Source organism: Lissotriton vulgaris, chromosome 7, assembly GCF_964263255.1.
Source record: "Lissotriton vulgaris chromosome 7, aLisVul1.2, whole genome shotgun sequence".
In the NCBI taxonomy this organism is placed as follows: Eukaryota; Metazoa; Chordata; class Amphibia; order Caudata; family Salamandridae; genus Lissotriton; species Lissotriton vulgaris.
In genome coordinates, this window is record NC_141695.1 from 817,097,871 (window position 1) to 817,115,839 (window position 17,969).

The following is a 17,969-nucleotide window of genomic DNA, read 5'->3' on the forward strand; positions in this document are numbered from 1 at the left end:
TAAAACAGCTTGCTTCATATGCTCTCTGAGGTCTTAGCCTAAGACTGCTAGTCCTTGCTACCACTAGGATAGCTTGTCTATAAGGTTGACTTTACAACCACCAACAGTAAGGGTCGTTTAGGCTGGTGCAAGGTGCCCACTAGAATAGTGGACATCATATGCCCGGCTAACTTCTCACAATCGCTCCTTGGCATTGATCTGATTCCTGTCTCAGTTAAATAATCTGCTCTTGACAATAATGTTACAAATGGTGTAGCTTATATGTTAAGAGTGTTTCTTACTTTCTTATTCGAACTTTGAGTATGCAAATATAGAGGCATTTCCTTTAATATTGGAGGTTTCAATTCAAAATATACCAGAATTTTTGGTGGTGGGGCAAAGTGGTGGTGGTGGGTCGGGGGCCACCTCCATGTACTTTGCAGGGGAACCCTCACAAGTTTTGTTACTTCATTTCTCATTATTTGACAGGCTGTCAACAATTGCTTCACCACCCCCAGTCCTGATGAAGACCCGCAATTGATGCATTATTAGCTGCGCGTCCACCTAGGTTCGAAACATCGACATTACTGGCACGTTAGTACATACAGCTTCCCTGACCCTACTCCAAAGTCATATTGAGTCCTTTGATTCATGCTTTAAAGAATGGACAGTTCAACATACATTTGTTTGTATATTATATGTATAGCACATTTTTCACCAATTACCATAAGTCACTTTTTATGCACTTTATTCACATTATTACCAGATATTGTTTTGCCTCATTGACAGTCAGATGAATTGACATTTAAATATCATAATCTTACAATACAATCGTCATTTTTGAAAAAACAATTTTTCCTTCTGTGGTGTGTTCTTTTTACCCGAATTTGGTTCTTGAAAAGTGTAGGTGAACCATCATCGACACATCCTACATATTGTTTGTAATGTTTGCGATTTATAAGTTTATGATATATTAGTTATATTGTGCAAAAGTAATTGCCACGCCCTTGACAGAAGCACTCCTATACATATCTCATATACCCAGGTTCTGAGGGACACAGAGTTACCCCATTACTACTAATGGTAATGATGTGTTACCAAAGCATCACATGTCTTCTTCTGTCTTGCTTTCAAAGGTTTAAATAAGCATCGGTGAGCGGCCCAATAGCTGTCTGAGTGGAGCTGCCGGTCTCTTGGAAAAAGAAAAAAACATAAAGAAATAAACTTTATAAAATGAAATGAGGGAGAGTCCATCTTGAAGGAAATTCATAGTTCGTAGCGTCTCGTGTGTTCTTCGCCCGCTTCCCAAACATGTCTGATTCGGAGCAAAAACCAACTGAGACCACCGAGAACGGTCACGAAGCGGCAGAAGCCGAGGCTTCAGAGCAGCCGATTGACGGCGTGGAGGTCGATCAAATGCCCGAAGAGACCGATACGGCTAGCGCCACCAAGAGCGATGAGGACGCAGGGTGCGTAGCTGATATTTCTTCTCCTTTAATAAACGGAATGAAAATGTTTGTCGGTGGACTGAGTTGGGACACAAGTAAGAAAGACCTGAAAGACTATTTTACAAAATTCGGTGAAGTAGTGGATTGCACCATCAAAATGGACCCTAACACAGGAAGATCAAGGGGATTTGGCTTTATTCTATTTAAAGAAGCTACAAGTGTAGACAAGATATTGGAACAGAAGGAACACAGGTTAGATGGGCGAGTGATCGATCCCAAAACGGCGATGGCAATGAAAAAAGATCCAGTTAAGAAAATTTTTGTTGGTGGACTCAACCCGGAAGCAACAGAAGTAAAGATCAGGGAATATTTTGGTGACTTTGCAGAGATTGAAGCAATTGAGCTCCCAATGGATCCGAAAACCAACAAAAGGAGGGGATTTGTGTTCATCACGTTCAAAGGTCAAGAGCCAGTGAAGAAGATAATGGAAAAAAAATTCCACAATGTTAGCGGTAGCAAGTGCGAAATTAAGGTAGCGCAGCCGAAACAAGTTTACCAGCAGCAGCAGCAGTTCGGTGGTGGCAGAGGCGGTGGTGGAAGCGGTGGCGGTTTTGGAGGAAGAGGCCGAGGTGGAAGAGGAGGTGGAGCACAGAGCCAAAATTGGAATCAAGGTTACAACAACTATTGGAACCAGGGCTATGGGAGTCAAGGATATGGTGGCTATGGGCAGCAAGGTTATGGTGGATATGGAGGATATGACTATACTGGATATGGATATTATGGATATGGACCAGGATATGATTACAGTCAGGGCAGTGCAAGCTATGGAAAGGCTCCAAGGCGTGGCAGTCAGAGTAACTACAAGCCATATTGAACAAACGTTTTCAGGTATGCAGTGGCATGCACAGTATTTCAGAGACTGCACAGGTTTTGTAAACGACTATTCTGGATAACAAGATTATGTACCAAAATAAAGTTTCTACAAATTTTATGGCCTGTTGAAAAGAAAAAAAGCAAGTATCATTGTACAAACTCCCCTGGAAACATTTATAAGTGTTAAAAAAAAGCTCTACTTGTCTTAGGTGTGTGTGTAATGCCAGTCTTGCGAGGAAGATATTAATTAATGATTTTATTAATAGGTTAAACTGAAACTGATTTGAGGGTCTGCTTAAAGCTGCAGCTCTTCATCTAGGGACTGCCTCTTGAAGTGAAGTATGGACTCTGCATTACTCCAGTTGTACAAAATGACATGCATCTTAGGGAACCAGTGTCACTTTTCCACCTTTTTATTTTGTATTGTTTTATGTCATACATTTCCTGTAACGGAAGTGTTAATTTTACTGTACTTTTTGGGACCTTTTGGAATCTAATGTATTGTAAGGTATTTTACATGTGTTCTGATTCACCATAACATGGATATGGAAGCTATCCTAGCTTTTGAAATAAAAAAAATGAAATAATATTTAATTTTAAAAAGGCATACTTGCCCATAAACCCCCTCAATGAAGGTGTCTACTTTTAAAGAGAATATGCCCGTTGTGCACAATCAAAATGCTATTGTATACAGTCAGGGGAGCCATTGGCTTACCTCTGCCCTATGCTTTATGTTGTGGTGGGCAAAGCAAAGTGTTAATGATAATTAAACAGACCAGTGAGAGAAGAGGGCTTAAAAAAAGCCCTTATATTAATGTATGATATATGCAATATTTTGCGTCAAAGTAATAGTCTGGCAAGGCAATCCTAAAAAGTAATCTCTTGAGGTGAAACATGAATGAATACAAGTCATCTAAGCAAAGCGATGATAAATGAGCTATGCTTCAGAGGAGTTGTCAACACAAGAAGTAGAAGGAAAGCCACTGAATAATAAGCAAGCAGATAACATTGACAAGAAAGCCAACCAGTGATAAACTATGGGAATACCGAAGACCAGTTAAAGTACTGGTATTGTACACAATAGGTCTTTCGACCACAGGCAGCTAAAGCTGTCACTGGGAGAGACCTACAAATCATGTCTGCACTCGGTTTCAAGTAAAGGTAACTCAGGTGTTTGTGCAACCACAAAGAAATGTTAGCTATACCTATAAAACTGTCACTTATTAGGTACCAAGCTGCATACCGCATTACATTTAACTGTTTTAACAAGGCTTTTCATTGAGATCGATGAATGGCGAAGGACCCAAAAGGTGGAAGAAGGGTGGAGTATTTTGCTTGGTGTACAAGTACTTTAGTCACCATAAATATATATTTTTCTAACACAGTGTAATCAGTAATTGGTGCATGGAATATCTAACAAATGATGATGTAAACATATTGGTTTAAACAAGATCCTAACAATCAGCTAGGAAATTATGCAGCTATAGGTTGGCAGTGATGTCTGTTGATACTGGGAATTTCCTATTTGTAAAAGCACCGGTGGGTCAACCGTAGGTAATTAATAGAAAAATGCCAGTGTGTGTAATGTAGTGGAACATATGCATGTTGAACTAGACTGTGTGTACTTATTATGAAATACTAATGTATGCCATTATTTCTAGTGTGGTGAGCAGCTGGATTGAAAACCGTGCAGTGCAATCAGAAAAAGCCAACTTGATGATCCTGTTTGATAAATACTTGCCTGTCTGCTTAGAGAAATTGAAAGTTGGATTCAAACGAATCACCCCAGTATCTGAAATCACAGTAATACAGACGATACTGTGCTTGCTTGAGTGTCTACTGACTCCAAATAGCACCCCTCCAGATTCACCTAAGGAACTGTATGAACTCTACTTCGTATTTGCCTGCCTGTGGGCATTCGGAGGAGCAATGTTCCAAGACCAGGTACAGTAGTGCCTGCATTGATAAGATCACAGTATTTATTAATGTTTTGTTACTTCTATTATGAAAATATGTCTTACTTTGAAACGGAATGCTTAAACGGGTGTGAATGTGAAAGAAAGCAGTACATTAAAAAGCAAAATGTGAAACATTTAGAATAAACACATTTGTGTTTGACTTCAACTAGATAAAACATAAAAGGTGATGGGAGGAATGCTTGCAATTTGTCTAACGACTGGTAATTGCTCAGGGTAGCATACTAACCCATCGTTCTTTTGCTCACCAAGCCACGTCAGTTTGGACCCTGTCATATACAAAAGTCCCTGCTCCTGGTAACAGTCCAGCCCAAACTGGCAGGCCAGGTCCTCACCGAACAGAAGCATAAGCAACGTAGGTCCAGTTTTCCCCTGATTCGGGCACATCAGGCAGGTATAGTTTGACTCCACAGGCACAGTGAGCACGGGACCCATGTCTGGACGGACCCTTGCTACATAGGGCAGAACATCAAACACCCAAAAGGAGGTGGGAGGAATGCTTGCAATTTGCCTAACCGCTGGCAGTAGCTCAGGGTATCATCCCAACCCAGTGTTCTTTTGCTCACTATGCCACCTCACTTTAGATCCAGCCATATGCAAATAACCCTTGACCCTGCTTCCCATGGAAGCAGGCCAGCCCGAATTGCCAGGAGAAGGTCCTCACCAAACTGGCGTTCAAGCAGCCTAGACCGGTTTGGCCCTGATAAGTATTTACATTTTTTAATTCATATTTGATACTTTCGATCTTTACGGATTACGGATCACATACAAAGCAAACTGTATTATTGTTGTTTTAATAAAGCAGCAATTTAGATGTGAATATTTTTATACATGTTCTTACATATCTAGGGTACATATCTGTATCTTCTATTACTGCTTACTGATAATAAAATCGTAGCAGGCTTGTGGCGATACAATGCTATTTGAAGTGTATAGTTAATATATTTGTTATATTGTTTATTGTAATATTAATACGAAAACAGGGGAATGAAATCATAAAAAACTGTTAACCATTAACATTTATATCTATATATTTCTTTTTTAAACAAATGTTATTCATTTTCTCCAATTACATTACAAGTGAATAGAAAATTCAAGTGATCGTTATCTGCATAGCATGCATACATACATGGTGGTAAAATAAATCGCATACAATTACTTCACAACTTAACCGTGTGCCACCTTGGTAATCTCGTCTCATTTGGGACCCGGCTGTACGGCCTAGGTCCTAATATGGCATCTCTTCCTATCCTGCTATTACATCAGGTGCACAACTTTCCTGGTTCAGGGTTTAGCAAGTAATACACATTTTTGCAAATTCCTCACCCCCCTCCCCTGCTGACAGGCGGCTCCTACATTTTGGAAACCTAAATCTATAAGGTTATAACTAAAACTTAGATTGTAAGAAGCTGAAAGTGAGATGTCTGTCCAGGTGAGTGGGTACTTCGTGAAATGAGAGTAAATGGGGACCTGAATACGACCCGAGCCCGGCAATCCCCGTATCTTGGCTGCAAGAGTGGAGGCTCCTATCCAGGCAGGGGAGTAGTGGTGACGTGTGAAGACATTTACAGAGCTTCAAGTAGTGGGGATCGGCCGCTTTGAAAGCTTCCAGCAAGAGGTCGCAACCCATAGCGATTGGTTCCTTTCTTAGGCCTCTTTTTTCCTCATGTCGGATAGCTATGCTTTCAGCCAGCCCCCATTTTTCCACCTCTTCCTTCCAACTGAGCAGTGTTGGGGTCATGGGGGATTTCCACCTCCGAGTAATACCTCGTGTAGCAAGGAGCAAGGCCAGATCCGTGAATATGGCTCGCACTTTGTGCTCTTTCGCCTTCTGTATAGACCTAGTATACTTGTCTCTACTGTGTGCCATCCCATGTCACCCACAACTTCCTTTAAGGTAGCAATTATTCCACCCCAGTATCTCTACAGGCTGGGGCAAGACCAAAGCATGTGTAACAGATCTGCGTCCTGCTCTGGACATTTAGGGCAAGACGGCAGGATGACAGAAAAGAAAGGTATTCTATACGGAGTCAAGTACACTCTCTGCTTTACCATATACTGGGTGAATTTAAAACGGGTGTTGAGGATATTCGTTTTGGGTATTCTAAAATCATTGCCCATTCTTTGTCTGTTAATGGCCTGCCTATGTCTTGATCCCATTTAGTGCGTGTTGCATTTAGTGGAGATGGATGGTGCATGTGTGTGCCCCGATAAAGCCAGTGGTTTAGATGGCTACCCTTCCCCATAAGGTACATCAGATGGACCAACTTGTGCATGTTTGGTTCTGCCCCATCCGGTGCCTAGTATCTGAACGTAGCACGTCAAACTCGGGTGAGTCAAGAACAGTGTCTCTGAGACCCCCTGGCTCAGTTGTGAAATCTGTGTGCATGAGTAACAGTTTGTCCCCAAACTAGTCCCCAGCTGTTGTCACTCCGGCCTGCAACCAGGGTTCTAACTTGCGGCTGGTAAGTATTCCTATGTTGGTGGGAATACACAACAGTGGTATATTGGGACATACGCGGAGTGACTATTAGTGTCAAGTTCAAGTTCAAAAGACCTTTATTCGAATTTCATAAAATTCATAAAAGTACCACAATAAAAAACATACATTTGCACAACAAAGACAAGTATATAAAATTCATAAATTGTTAAAAACTGATGCATTTCTCATAAGACGATTATCAGGGGTTTTCAATTGTTTTGCGTACATATGTAATGATTCTCAGTAAAGTGCTAGTGCGGAAGATTAATTTATCTGTATCCAGGGACAATAACATTGAATAGGATTCCCCTAACGAAAGGGGTCTGTGTTTCATGAAATACGGAGTTAAAAACCAGTTAATATATTTTAAATAAAATTTACAGAAAAATAGAAAGTGCAAATCATTCTGTTTGCTAATACCATCACACGGGCATGGATTATAGTCTGTTGTATGCTGATAGCCCAAGGGAAATCCCAGCAAGAATTTTATAGAGCCCACCCTTAGCCGGAACAGCAGTGATCTCTCCCAGTTAGTCATAGGTAAGGTGAGGTATTGTGCAAGATTACTCCTGCTTAAATCATTTCTCTGATAAGTCACAACAGTTGATTTGAGAATTTATCTTTCCATTCGATCTGAGCTATAAAGTGCGTACAGTGCTTGTTTGACCTCAGTTTTATCTTTAAGTTCAATCTTACTGGGATCGGAGAATAGATCTTCCCTGTTCACATCACTCAGTGTTTTTGAAACACCCGCGAGCCAGGGGATTGACATGCCGTGATCACATTTAAGACAGTCTTTTATGATGTTTTGGGTTAGGGTTGCTGAATCATTCCTCCAGATCCTTATCCAGAAGAGAGCTGGTCTAGATCTAATAAAGTCCCATACGTAGGGGAGATTAAGTTCCTTGTGACAGATCAATTCAGAGGAGGAAATTGGGGCACCCAGGATTTTCCTACAGAATCGACCTTCTTCTCGCTGGATGTCGGGCCTTTTTCCCAATCCCCAAACCTCAGCCCCGTATGTGGCTACTGGTAAGCACTGTAACTTAAAAATTTTTAAAATAGCTCTAGTGGCACCTATTTTCTTAGGTCGGGACAAACTCAAAATAGAGTTGTTTGCTTTCGAGAACTTGCCCATGGCGTGGGCCTTATGCCCACTCCATGAGCCGTTCGCAGTGAAAACCAAACCAAGATATGGGAATGAAGTTACAGATTCTAATTTGTCTGTCCCTATGTGTATAGTATTGAGTTTGCGTTTCCCGGGGCCACATGGCATAATAAAAGATTTTTTTAAATTGACGTGCAGGTCTAGGCCCTCCATGTATTGGACGAAACCTTTAACGAGTAGACGAAGGGCATTAGGTGTTCGTCCCATCAGGACCGCGTCGTCAGCGTATAGTAAAACTGGCAATGGTAGCCCCTGGATAGTTGGTACATCCCTGGTCACTTATTTTAGAGCTTTGGCCAGGCCATTAATGTAGATGATAAACAGCAGGGGTGCTAAAACACACCCCTGTCTTACCCCTCTGCCAATATTGATCGGTCCAGATACTTCTCCGCCCGCCTCGATCCTAACTTGTGCTTTGAGGTCGGTGTGGAGGTATGCCAGGAAGGTAACAAGGGCCTCATCCAGTCCATAGTTCAGAAGAATTGCCCATAGTTTGGATCTATTCACAAGGTCAAAAGCAGATGAAAGATCCATGAACGCAAGGTAGATAGGGGACGATCCGGCAATGCTATACTTGTCAATGATCAGTTTCAGATTCAAGCATGCTCGACCGTCCCCACCCTGCTTCTGAATCCCATCTGGCACGGGTCCAATAGACCCGTGTCTTCAGTCTTCAGACTATTAGTGTCATTTAATACGTTCTTCCAGTATGTGAGTGCAGTTCTAAGAAGCATTCCTGCAGTGTGCGGTATAGCACTACCCGGGGAGAGCAGTCTGTGCCATGTGCCCTGAGCCAGCATGCACTCTGAGTAAGCAATTTCCTGCAGATTCCGGCCTGCTAACCCATACGAGAGCCACTGCAATTGTGATGATAAGCAGTACGCATAAAAGTCCGGAGCCCCCATCCCCCAGCGTCGCATGGGAGTTGTAACTCCGCTAAGCTCAAGCGTCTGCAGCACGTGCCCCATATTAAGCTTCTGAGGAGTGCATTCAGTGTTGCAAAGAATACTCTCGGGTCTACCACTGGAAGGTTAGTAAAAAAGTAGAGTAAACGCGGGAGCACAACCATTTTGGAACTAGCTAATCTCCCTGCCACAGAGAGGGGCAGTGACGCCCAAAGCGCAACCTGAACCCTCAGGGAGCCGATCACTCTATGCAGATTCCCTTCTATAAGTGCTATTTTGGTTCTATAAATTTGTATCCCTAAGTATTTAAGGTTTTGTGAGCAATTGTTATGTCACCAAATGGTACAGTCAGCTCTTCCATGTTACCAGAGGGTTAGGCATAGGGTTTTTCATAATTAATTGCCAGCCCTGCTATGTGTTCAAATTGTGTGAAGAGCTGCGCCCCGGTGTCCAAGTTATTTAGCAGTTTCCTGGTGTATAGGGTAATGTCATGTGCGTAGAGTGATATAGCATGGTGGGCTCCATTTATGTTTATACCCCAGCCCGCCGAGGATGCCTGTAGTTTATAGGCCAATGGTTTAAGGGCAAGAGCAACCAATATGGGTGATAGGGGGCATCCCTGTCTAGTACCCTGTTGTATTTGATATGGTTGTGATATATGCGACCACATGTGCAAACTAGCTGTGGGAAGGTGATACAAGAATTGGTTCTAACAAGTGTAAGCATGTGGAATCCCACATTTCTGTAGTGCTGCCAACATGTAGTCCCAGCCCAATGTGTCGAATGCTTGAGTAATATGTAGTGTATACTGCTTCTGGGTCCTCCATAGTACAGGTAAACATAACTTTGCACAGCCGGCATGTATTCAAAGATTTACTTTGTCCATGGACGAAGCCACATTGCTCTATATGGACCAGCTTCAGTACAAGGGGCTGCAAGCGATTGACTAGTATTTTACTTAGAATCTTATACTCAGTATTTAACAAGGAGAGTGGTCAGTATGCGAATAACAGAGTCTGAACCCTCCCAGGTTGGGGAAAGGAAGTGATTAGTGCTTGTGTTGTAGAAGGTGGTACAAAAGGGGGTGGTGATGGACGGAGCATCTGAATCAATCAAATACTCACACCCAGTCAAAAGATCTGGGTTTAATCCATCACCGTTCTTTAGCCCACTCTGCCACCCCAGTTCAGACATGGCTATATGCAAATCAGTCTGACCCTGTGCCTCATGGGAACAGTCCAGCCCGAACTGCCAAGCCATGTGTTGCAGAAGGTGGCAAGGTGCCTGTTTTGTAGGTGTAGGAAGGTGGATATCTGACTATGGTTACCCCCAAACTTTTTGCCTGGTGTTTAGCTGGTTTTTGACATAGTTGGCCTGGAATCCTGCTATTCAGGGCCCCAGGCTAATTGCTCTCTCCTTAAAATGGACTCCATGTACCTTAGGTGCATACACAATTGGAACTGGTTCACCTTATTGGCCCCTGTAACAGTGTACCCTAGGTACCCAGGGCATAGGTGCATCCAAGGCCTACCAGGGGCTGCAGCATGTATTGTGCCACCCCTGGCCTGGCCTCCATATTTGACACAACTGGCTGATCACTCAGCTGGGGTAAGTTGGTGTAATCACCTCTTACTTAGATATAGTATCCCTATATCTAACCCTAAAACTGGACACATATGTTCCTATCAGCCACTCCTATGGAAGGCCTCATCAATCCTGGAGGCAGAGTGCTTGGAAATATGTGAGATGGTGCTCTAGCGTGAGCTGAGCCTGTCTGCAGCTGTCGGAAACCACTCCCTAAGCTGTTCCGGGATATTGCCATACCATATACTCTTAAGTGCATTATAATCCTCGCGGTTAAATGCTATCTTTGGTTTGGCTTTATCAAAACATGTCGAGTAAGGTGTCATACGAATTGGAATACTATCCCCTCGACAGTTCTGTCGACGGGGATAGCATTCCACCCTTCTAGAGGGACACGACATGTGTGTAGCCTTAACCCCAGTTAAAGTTAACCAGAGCCTCAGCATCACAAAATGGATGCTGCCACCACAGACACGAGTCTGGCCTCCTGCTGCTGACCGAAACTCGGCAGATGGTGGCCTGGACAAAGGGTTTCCTGCCTTGGGAGGTGCGAGCACCACCCCAGACAGGGTTTTGTGTATTGGGTAGGACAGGGCTGAATAGAATCAGACATGCCCGGGGCACACAAGGTGTCCCCATGCATAGGCCAGTCCAAACCGGTCCTGGGACTTTCCAGACCCAGGCCTGGCGAGGAGCTGGACAAAGGAAAGGGGGTGTAACCGCTCCCCTTCCTGGTTCCTCCCAGAGGAGGGACCTAGTAGGTGATCCACCCCTCAGATTGGGAATAAGAGTGGGAGCAGTGCCATTGCACAGCAGATCATCCTGAATCAACTTGAAACTAAGAAGACGACTGGACTTCGACATTCTGCTGCTCAGAAGACTGAAGAGAATCTCCCTTGTGGCCTAGGAGTGGCCACCCTGTGAACACAGGCACCAACCAGCAACTCGACGTCTGCTTTGCCGCCGCCTCCCGCCGGAGTCCGAGCCCAGAGCCCGACTAGAACCAGACTCCCAGACCTCTCAGAGCCCGATCCACAGTCCCTGCAAAGAAGGGACCCGTGGAGGCACCGAGTGACGTGGGACCGGACCTCTTGGAAGACACTCGAAAAGCTGACTGCGCAGCTTCTGAGGTATCCTCGACGTTGTGCTTTGGGGACTGAGAACACCCACCACCGTGCAGCCCTTGCACCGAAGATCAGCCCCCCAGCATCTCCACGATCTGCGTGGGGCCCTTTTGCATTGTGCCACTCGACGCGCCATCCCGGCCACTAGCCACGTGGTCAGCGGCCATCTTGGCGACGAAACCGACAAACTACAGAGCGGGTCTGGTTGCTCCGGACTCGCCCAAGCTCCTGTGAAAAGGAGCACTCGCTCTGACCTTGCTGGTCCGAGTGTTAAGCATCTTTCGATTCCTGCGTGGCTTGCATTAGCCAAGGCCTGTTTGCTCCGATCAGGTCGCCGACACCGCCAACAGCGAGAAGCCTGCGTGGGACAGCTTGTGACCGACTCCTGGACGTCCTCGACCCCCGGTGTCCACGTGGCTGCAGAGAGAGGCTACCCGACAATGCCTGTTTGCACCCGACATCGCCTGGTTCCAACCTGGTTCCACGGTAGTCACTGGCTAGTGACTTTAAACATTGTCCCCTCTGCTTTCAGGTCTTCACATCTTCAGAACCACCGTTGGATCCACCGGAACTCTTCACATCGAGCCGCCTGCAGCATCTTCAGCTCCAAGCACCATCAACCAGCGTGACGAAACCCGACACTACTTCGACCCTGTGCACCCGCTTCCTGTGGGTGAGGTAACTCAGCTCCGCCAGTGCTCCTGTACTGGTACTCATCTCAAGGGCCTGTGTCTTAAGTTTCAGCGTTCTAGGTCACTCTGAAGGTTCCTAACTCTTTAACTTTGTACTTTTTACGCACCATAGACTTTACATTGGAAAGTGCGTGCACTTTGAACACTGCACCCGAGTCCCGCGGGCCTTTCCCGACTTAGTCACTGCTAGTCTCGAATAGCTCCAGCGATTCCCAAGGCCCTAGGCCTGTTCCCTTTCCTATTGGTATCTCTTATACCACTTTCTTAGTATATGATTTAGGTGGCCCCTAGGGCTCATCCATATTGTGCAACTTTTGTGTATTTTAAACTGTCTTGTGATTTAACGCTTGTGCTTCTGTGCTCATAAAGAGTCCAGGGGATTTTATAGTTAATAAATCAATATATATTTTCAATATATATCTGTGTGGTGTCCCTTTCATTTGGTATTCAAGGGGGTTGTTTATGGTATTACAGCTGGCTTCACATGCCTTTCAGAGTTTAGCCTAAGACTGCTTTGTCCACGTTACCACTAGGATAACTGGTCTACAAGGTTGAATTACAACCAATCATCATAAGGGTTGCTTGGCATGGTACAAAGTGATCACTAAGAATTAGTGAGCATTATATACCAGGCCAACTTCTCACATTGGTGAGCAGCGGATTGGGGTCTGAGCTTGCTGTTGTTTTACCATTACAATCTTTGAGATTATCATTTGAAAGATCATACAGGTACCTGCTAGGTACATATAAAACAAGACTAGTATACCTAAGTTCTACTGAACTTAGTTGTTGTAGAGCAAAGGGAGTAGCACACCCTAGCTACAACTACTAGATAGGTTTAGTAGGTAAACACCAGTGTAGGTAGATTGCAACACATCCACCCACACTAGAGCAATGTCTGGAGCAGAGGGTTCCACTGGGAACATCCCTGTTGAGAGTGACCCTCCAAGGGCACCATCCAAATTTGCTATTTCTTCCTTTAAGGAATTAAGACAGCTTTGTGTCTTAAGGGGTCTGAGGACAGGGCCTTCCCCTACCACAGACCACCTAAGAGAGCTCTTAGACCAGTCTGAGACTCTAAAGCCCTCTAAGGCAAACCCCACAGGGGATGCTGAAGGAGGCCATCCTTTAGAGGATGACACTGTAGAAACGCCTGTCCCTATAGTCCTGGTAGATGAGGAAGCCCCCATCACTGGAGCTCCTCAGGTAGATGAGGAGGAGGAAGAGGAAGAAGAGACAGAAGGGGGGAGCAGTGAGTCTGATGATGACAGAAATAGTCAGGTACTGGTCAGTAGACTGAACCAGACTAACTTAAGCCTATTTGGGACTGAATCTGGAAACAACCCATTCAGACCCCCAGGTGGACTTAACCAGAAGCCTAGGAGGAGAAGGACTCACTCAGGTGACTCTAACAACTCCCATGCTTCTAGAGGTTCTCATGGTCACTCCAGAAGGGAGATGACTAGCCCTCAGAGAAGGGAACATGAGGCCAAAATGAGAGAGGCTGAATTGAGGATCCAGAGACAAGAGTTAGAGGTTGCCCTGGCCCAAGAGAAACTTGCTAGAGCAAGACAGCCTAGAGAGAGTGGATTAGGATCCACTGGGTGCAGCACTATCCAGAAGGATAAAGACAGGTCCTTTGATACAAGAAACCTGAGTAAGATTGTGCCCCCCTACAAAGCTGGGGATGATATCCACAAATGGATGACTGCACTTGAGAGAGCCTGCATGGTACAGCATATCCCTCAGGAGCAGTGGGCAGCAATCTTGTGGCTCTCCTTTGAAGGTAGAGGCAGAGACAGACTCCTCACAGTTAATGATGGGGATTCTAGAAACTACATGGTCCTGAAGAGTGCTCTGATTGATGGGTTAGGCTTAACCACTGAACAGTACAGGTTAATGTTCAGAGATACCCAGAAGACACAGACTCAGGACTGGTCTGAATTTGTTGAATGTGCCACTAAGGCTCTGGAGGACTGGTTGCTGGGAAGTAAGGTTACTGACTATACAGGATTGTATAATTTAATTATGAGAGAGCAAATCTTAAGTAATTGTCAAAATCAGCTTCTACATCAGCACCTGGTTGACTCTGATCTGACCTCCCCACAAGAATTGGGTAGGAGGGCAGACAAATGGGTCAGAACCAGGATCAGGCCTAAGAACCAGGGTGGTGACCAAAAGAAAGAGACTACCAAGCCTCAAGAGAAGGGTGGGGATAAAAGTAAGGACAAGACTTCCCCAGGGCCCAAAAACTCCAAGAATGGGGGTGGGTCCCAAGACACTTCTACAACCCAGAAAAAGCGTTATTGTCATACCTGTAAACAGGTGAGGCATTACAAAACAGATAGCTGTTGTCCCCAGAATGGCAATAAAGAGAATATACCTCCAGGTAAGGCTCCAACACCTCCTGTCACTGTTAGCAGTGGTCCCCCAGGTGGTGGGAGCACCCCAAGAATTTGGGTGGGTTTACTTTTGGAGGACAGGTGGACTCTGGCCTATCCAGGTCCCCCTAACTCAGATACTCTTGTCTATGAGACTGGCATGGGGTTTGCCAATTTCACTGCTTGCCCAAACACTTTGAGCAAGTATAGACAGGAGCCCCTCATCAATGGTTTGAAAGTTGAGGCCTTCAGAGACACAGGGGCTAGCATCACCATGGTGGCTGAATGTCTAGTCCCCTCAAGGCAACTTTTACCTGATGCCAAATATCAGGTGACAAACATTGATGGCATAGAAACCAATCATCCCATGGCAGTAGTCAATCTTAGCTGGGGAGGTGTCACTGGCCCAAAGAGAGTGGCAGTGTCAGCAAACTTGCCTGTAGATTGCCTACTGGGTAATGATTTGGAAATCTCAGCCTGGGCTGAGGTTGAACAGCTAACCCATTCTAGAATGGTAAATCTCCATGGAAAGGTTAGTGGGGCTGTGATGGCTACAGCCCCAATCCAAGATGTCCTTCCTGAAAAGGTTGGGAGGGCTGAGCAAACCTCAGCCCCATCTTTAGCTAACTTCCCTCCTGAAAAGAGTAGCAGGGCTGTGATGGTAACAGCCCATACCCAAACTGAGTCTCCTCCTGAAAAGGTTGGTGGGGCTGTGATGGCCACAGCCCAAACTCAAACTGATACCTGGGTAGTGAAGCCTGAAATGATGGATCACTCCACCCAAACTAAGAGCATTGAGGAGGAAGAGAAATCTCCCTCCCACCAGACTTTAGGAAAGGATCAGCCTCCTCAGGGAACTGATCTTACCCCTGATGAAGGAACTGTCCCAGAGGTTAATAGGCCTGGCCTGACAGAGCCTCTGATGGCTGTGGACCCTTCTCAGGTGGGACCCAGTCTGGAGCAGGTAACCTGCCCCTCTCTACCTTGCCTTACTCAGCCCAGGGCTGCAGAGGACAAGAAGGACAGTGAGACCCAAAGGGCCCCCTGTCAAATAAAGCACCCCCATCAACAGATTAGGGGCACCAAAACTAGTAGCCCTAGTGAGGTGCAAACTTTAAAAACTACTGAGGGATCCACCTTAAAAGTAGTTAGGGACCTCCCCCAGATGGATATTGTTGGGCACAGCCAAACCTGGGACCCTAAGGGCCCAAACCTGAACTGTCCCTCCAGTAAGCCAAACAGAGGGACTCAGCCTCCAGCTTTAGGTAGCCAGAGGTTGACCCTGAGAGCACAGTGCAACTCAGTCAAAGAAAGAAAGGCACACATGGTGGAGAGTGATTGGAGAAAGCTGAGCCCTACAGAGGAAACTCACTTCAGTACTCCATCTGAACACCAGCCTTTGACTTTGCAAAGACACAACACAGGTAGAGATTCCCTATGGTGGAGACCCTCAGATACCCTTAGGGTGAGGGATTGCTTAGTGGACCATGAGACAGGGGGTTACCAAGCCAGAGCTGGTACTTCCTTATATGGCCACTTAGGCATTATAGGCTTACCTGGTCAAGGATAGCCTTATCTCCTTTCGTTTGGGGGGGGGGGGGGTTATGTAGGAAGGTGGATATCTGACTATGGTTACCCCCAAACTTTTTGCCTGGCGTTTAGCTGGTTTTTGACATAGTTGGCCTGGGATCCTGCTATTCAGGGCCCCAGGCTAATTGCTCTCTCCTTAAAATGGTCTCCATGTACCTTAGGTGCATACACAATTGGAACTGGTTCACCTTATTGGCCCCTGTAACAGTGTACCCTAGGTACCCAGGGCATAGGTGCATCCAAGGCCTACCAGGGGCTGCAGCATGTATTGTGCCACCCCTGGCCTGGCCTCCATATTTGACACAACTGGCTGATCACTCAGCTGGGGTAAGTTGGTGTAATCACCTCTTACTTAGATATAGTATCCCTATATCTAACCCTAAAACTGGACACATATGTTCATATCAGCCACTCCTATGGAAGGCCTCATCAATCCTGGAGGCAGAGTGCTTGGAAATATGTGAGATGGTGCTCTAGCATGAGCTGAGCCTGTCTGCAGCTGTTGGGAACCACTCCCTAAGCTGTTCCGGGATATTGCCATACCATATACTCTTAAGTGCATTATAATCCTCGCGGTTAAATGGTATCTTTGGTTTGGCTTTATCAAAACATGTCGAGTAAGGTGTCATACGAATTGGAATACTATCCCCTCGACAGTTCTGTCGACGGGGATAGCATTCCACCCTTCTAGAGGGACACGACATGTGTGTAGCCTTAACCCCAGTTAAAGTTAACCAGAGCCTCAGCATCACAAAATGGATGCTGCCACCACAGACACGAGTCTGGCCTCCTGCTGCTGACCGAAATTCGGCAGATGGTGGCCTGGACAAAGGGTTTCCTGCCTTGGGAGGTGCGAGCACCACCCCAGACAGGGTTTTGTGTATTGGGTAGGACAGGGCTGAATAGAATCAGACATGCCCGGGGCACACAAGGTGTCCCCGTGCATAGGCCAGTCCAAACCGGTCCTGGGACTTTCCAGACCCAGGCCTGGCGAGGAGCTGGACAAAGGAAAGGGGGTGTAACCGCTCCCCTTCCTGGTTCCTCCCAGAGGAGGGACCTAGTAGGTGATCCACCCCTCAGATTGGAAATAAGAGTGGGAGCAGTGCCATTGCACAGCAGATGATCCTGAATCAACTTGAAACTAAGAAGACGACTGGACTTCGACATTCTGCTGCTCAGAAGACTGAAGAGAATCTCCCTTGTGGCCTAGGAGTGGCCACCCTGTGAACACAGGCACCAACCAGCAACTCGACGTCTGCTTTGCCGCCGCCTCCCGCCGGAGTCCGAGCCCAGAGCCCGACAAGAACCAGACTCCCAGACTTCTCAGAGCCCGATCCACAGTCCCTGCAAAGAAGGGACCCGTGGAGGCATCGAGTGACGTGGGACCGGACCTCTTGGAAGACACTCGAAAAGCTGACTGCGCAGCTTCTGAGGTATCCTCAACGTTGTGCTTTGGGGACTGAGAACCCCCACCACCGAGCAGCCCATGCACCGAAGATCAGCCCCCCAGCATCTCCACGATCTGCGTGGGGCCCTTTTGCATTGTGCCACTCGACGCGCCATCCCGGCCACTAGCCACGTGGTCAGCGGCCATCTTAGCGACGAAACCGACAAACTACACAGCGGGTCTGGTTGCTCCAGACTCACCCAAGCTCCTGTGAAAAGGAGCACTCGCTCTGACCTTGCTGGTCCGAGTGTTAAGCATCTTTCGATTCCTGCGTGGCTTGCATTAGCCAAGGCCTGTTTTCTCCGATCAGGTCTCCGACA

General features: G+C 46.1%; 2 protein-coding genes across 3 annotated transcripts in view; both read left to right on the forward strand.

The window, feature by feature from the left end:
- The window catches only part of DNAH17 (dynein axonemal heavy chain 17), a 15,539,113-nt gene that overhangs the window by 9,005,158 nt on the left and 6,515,986 nt on the right, over positions 1-17,969 (forward strand). Inside the window, exon 46 of the mRNA XM_086931082.1 lies at positions 3,962-4,244. Coding sequence (XP_086787208.1) covers positions 3,962-4,244 — 283 coding nt within the window. The remainder of the gene's footprint in view (positions 1-3,961; positions 4,245-17,969) is intronic.
- LOC147702469 (heterogeneous nuclear ribonucleoprotein A/B-like) lies at positions 1,234-2,715 on the forward strand. Of its 2 annotated transcripts, XM_086931081.1 has the most exons (2): positions 1,234-1,448; positions 1,488-2,715. In XM_086931081.1, the coding sequence occupies exons 1-2, from the start codon at positions 1,291-1,293 to the stop codon at positions 2,299-2,301; spliced, it is 972 nt and encodes a 323-aa protein (XP_086787207.1). In that variant the 5' UTR covers positions 1,234-1,290; the 3' UTR covers positions 2,302-2,715. The 2 variants fall into 2 exon arrangements, with proteins under 2 accessions (XP_086787207.1, XP_086787206.1); XM_086931080.1 differs by having other exon boundaries at positions 1,234-2,713.

Coding starts and splice junctions, on each gene's coding strand:
- LOC147702469 (XM_086931080.1), top strand. CDS start 1,291: ATGTCTGATTCGGAGCAAAAACCAACTGAGACCACCGAGAACGGTCAC.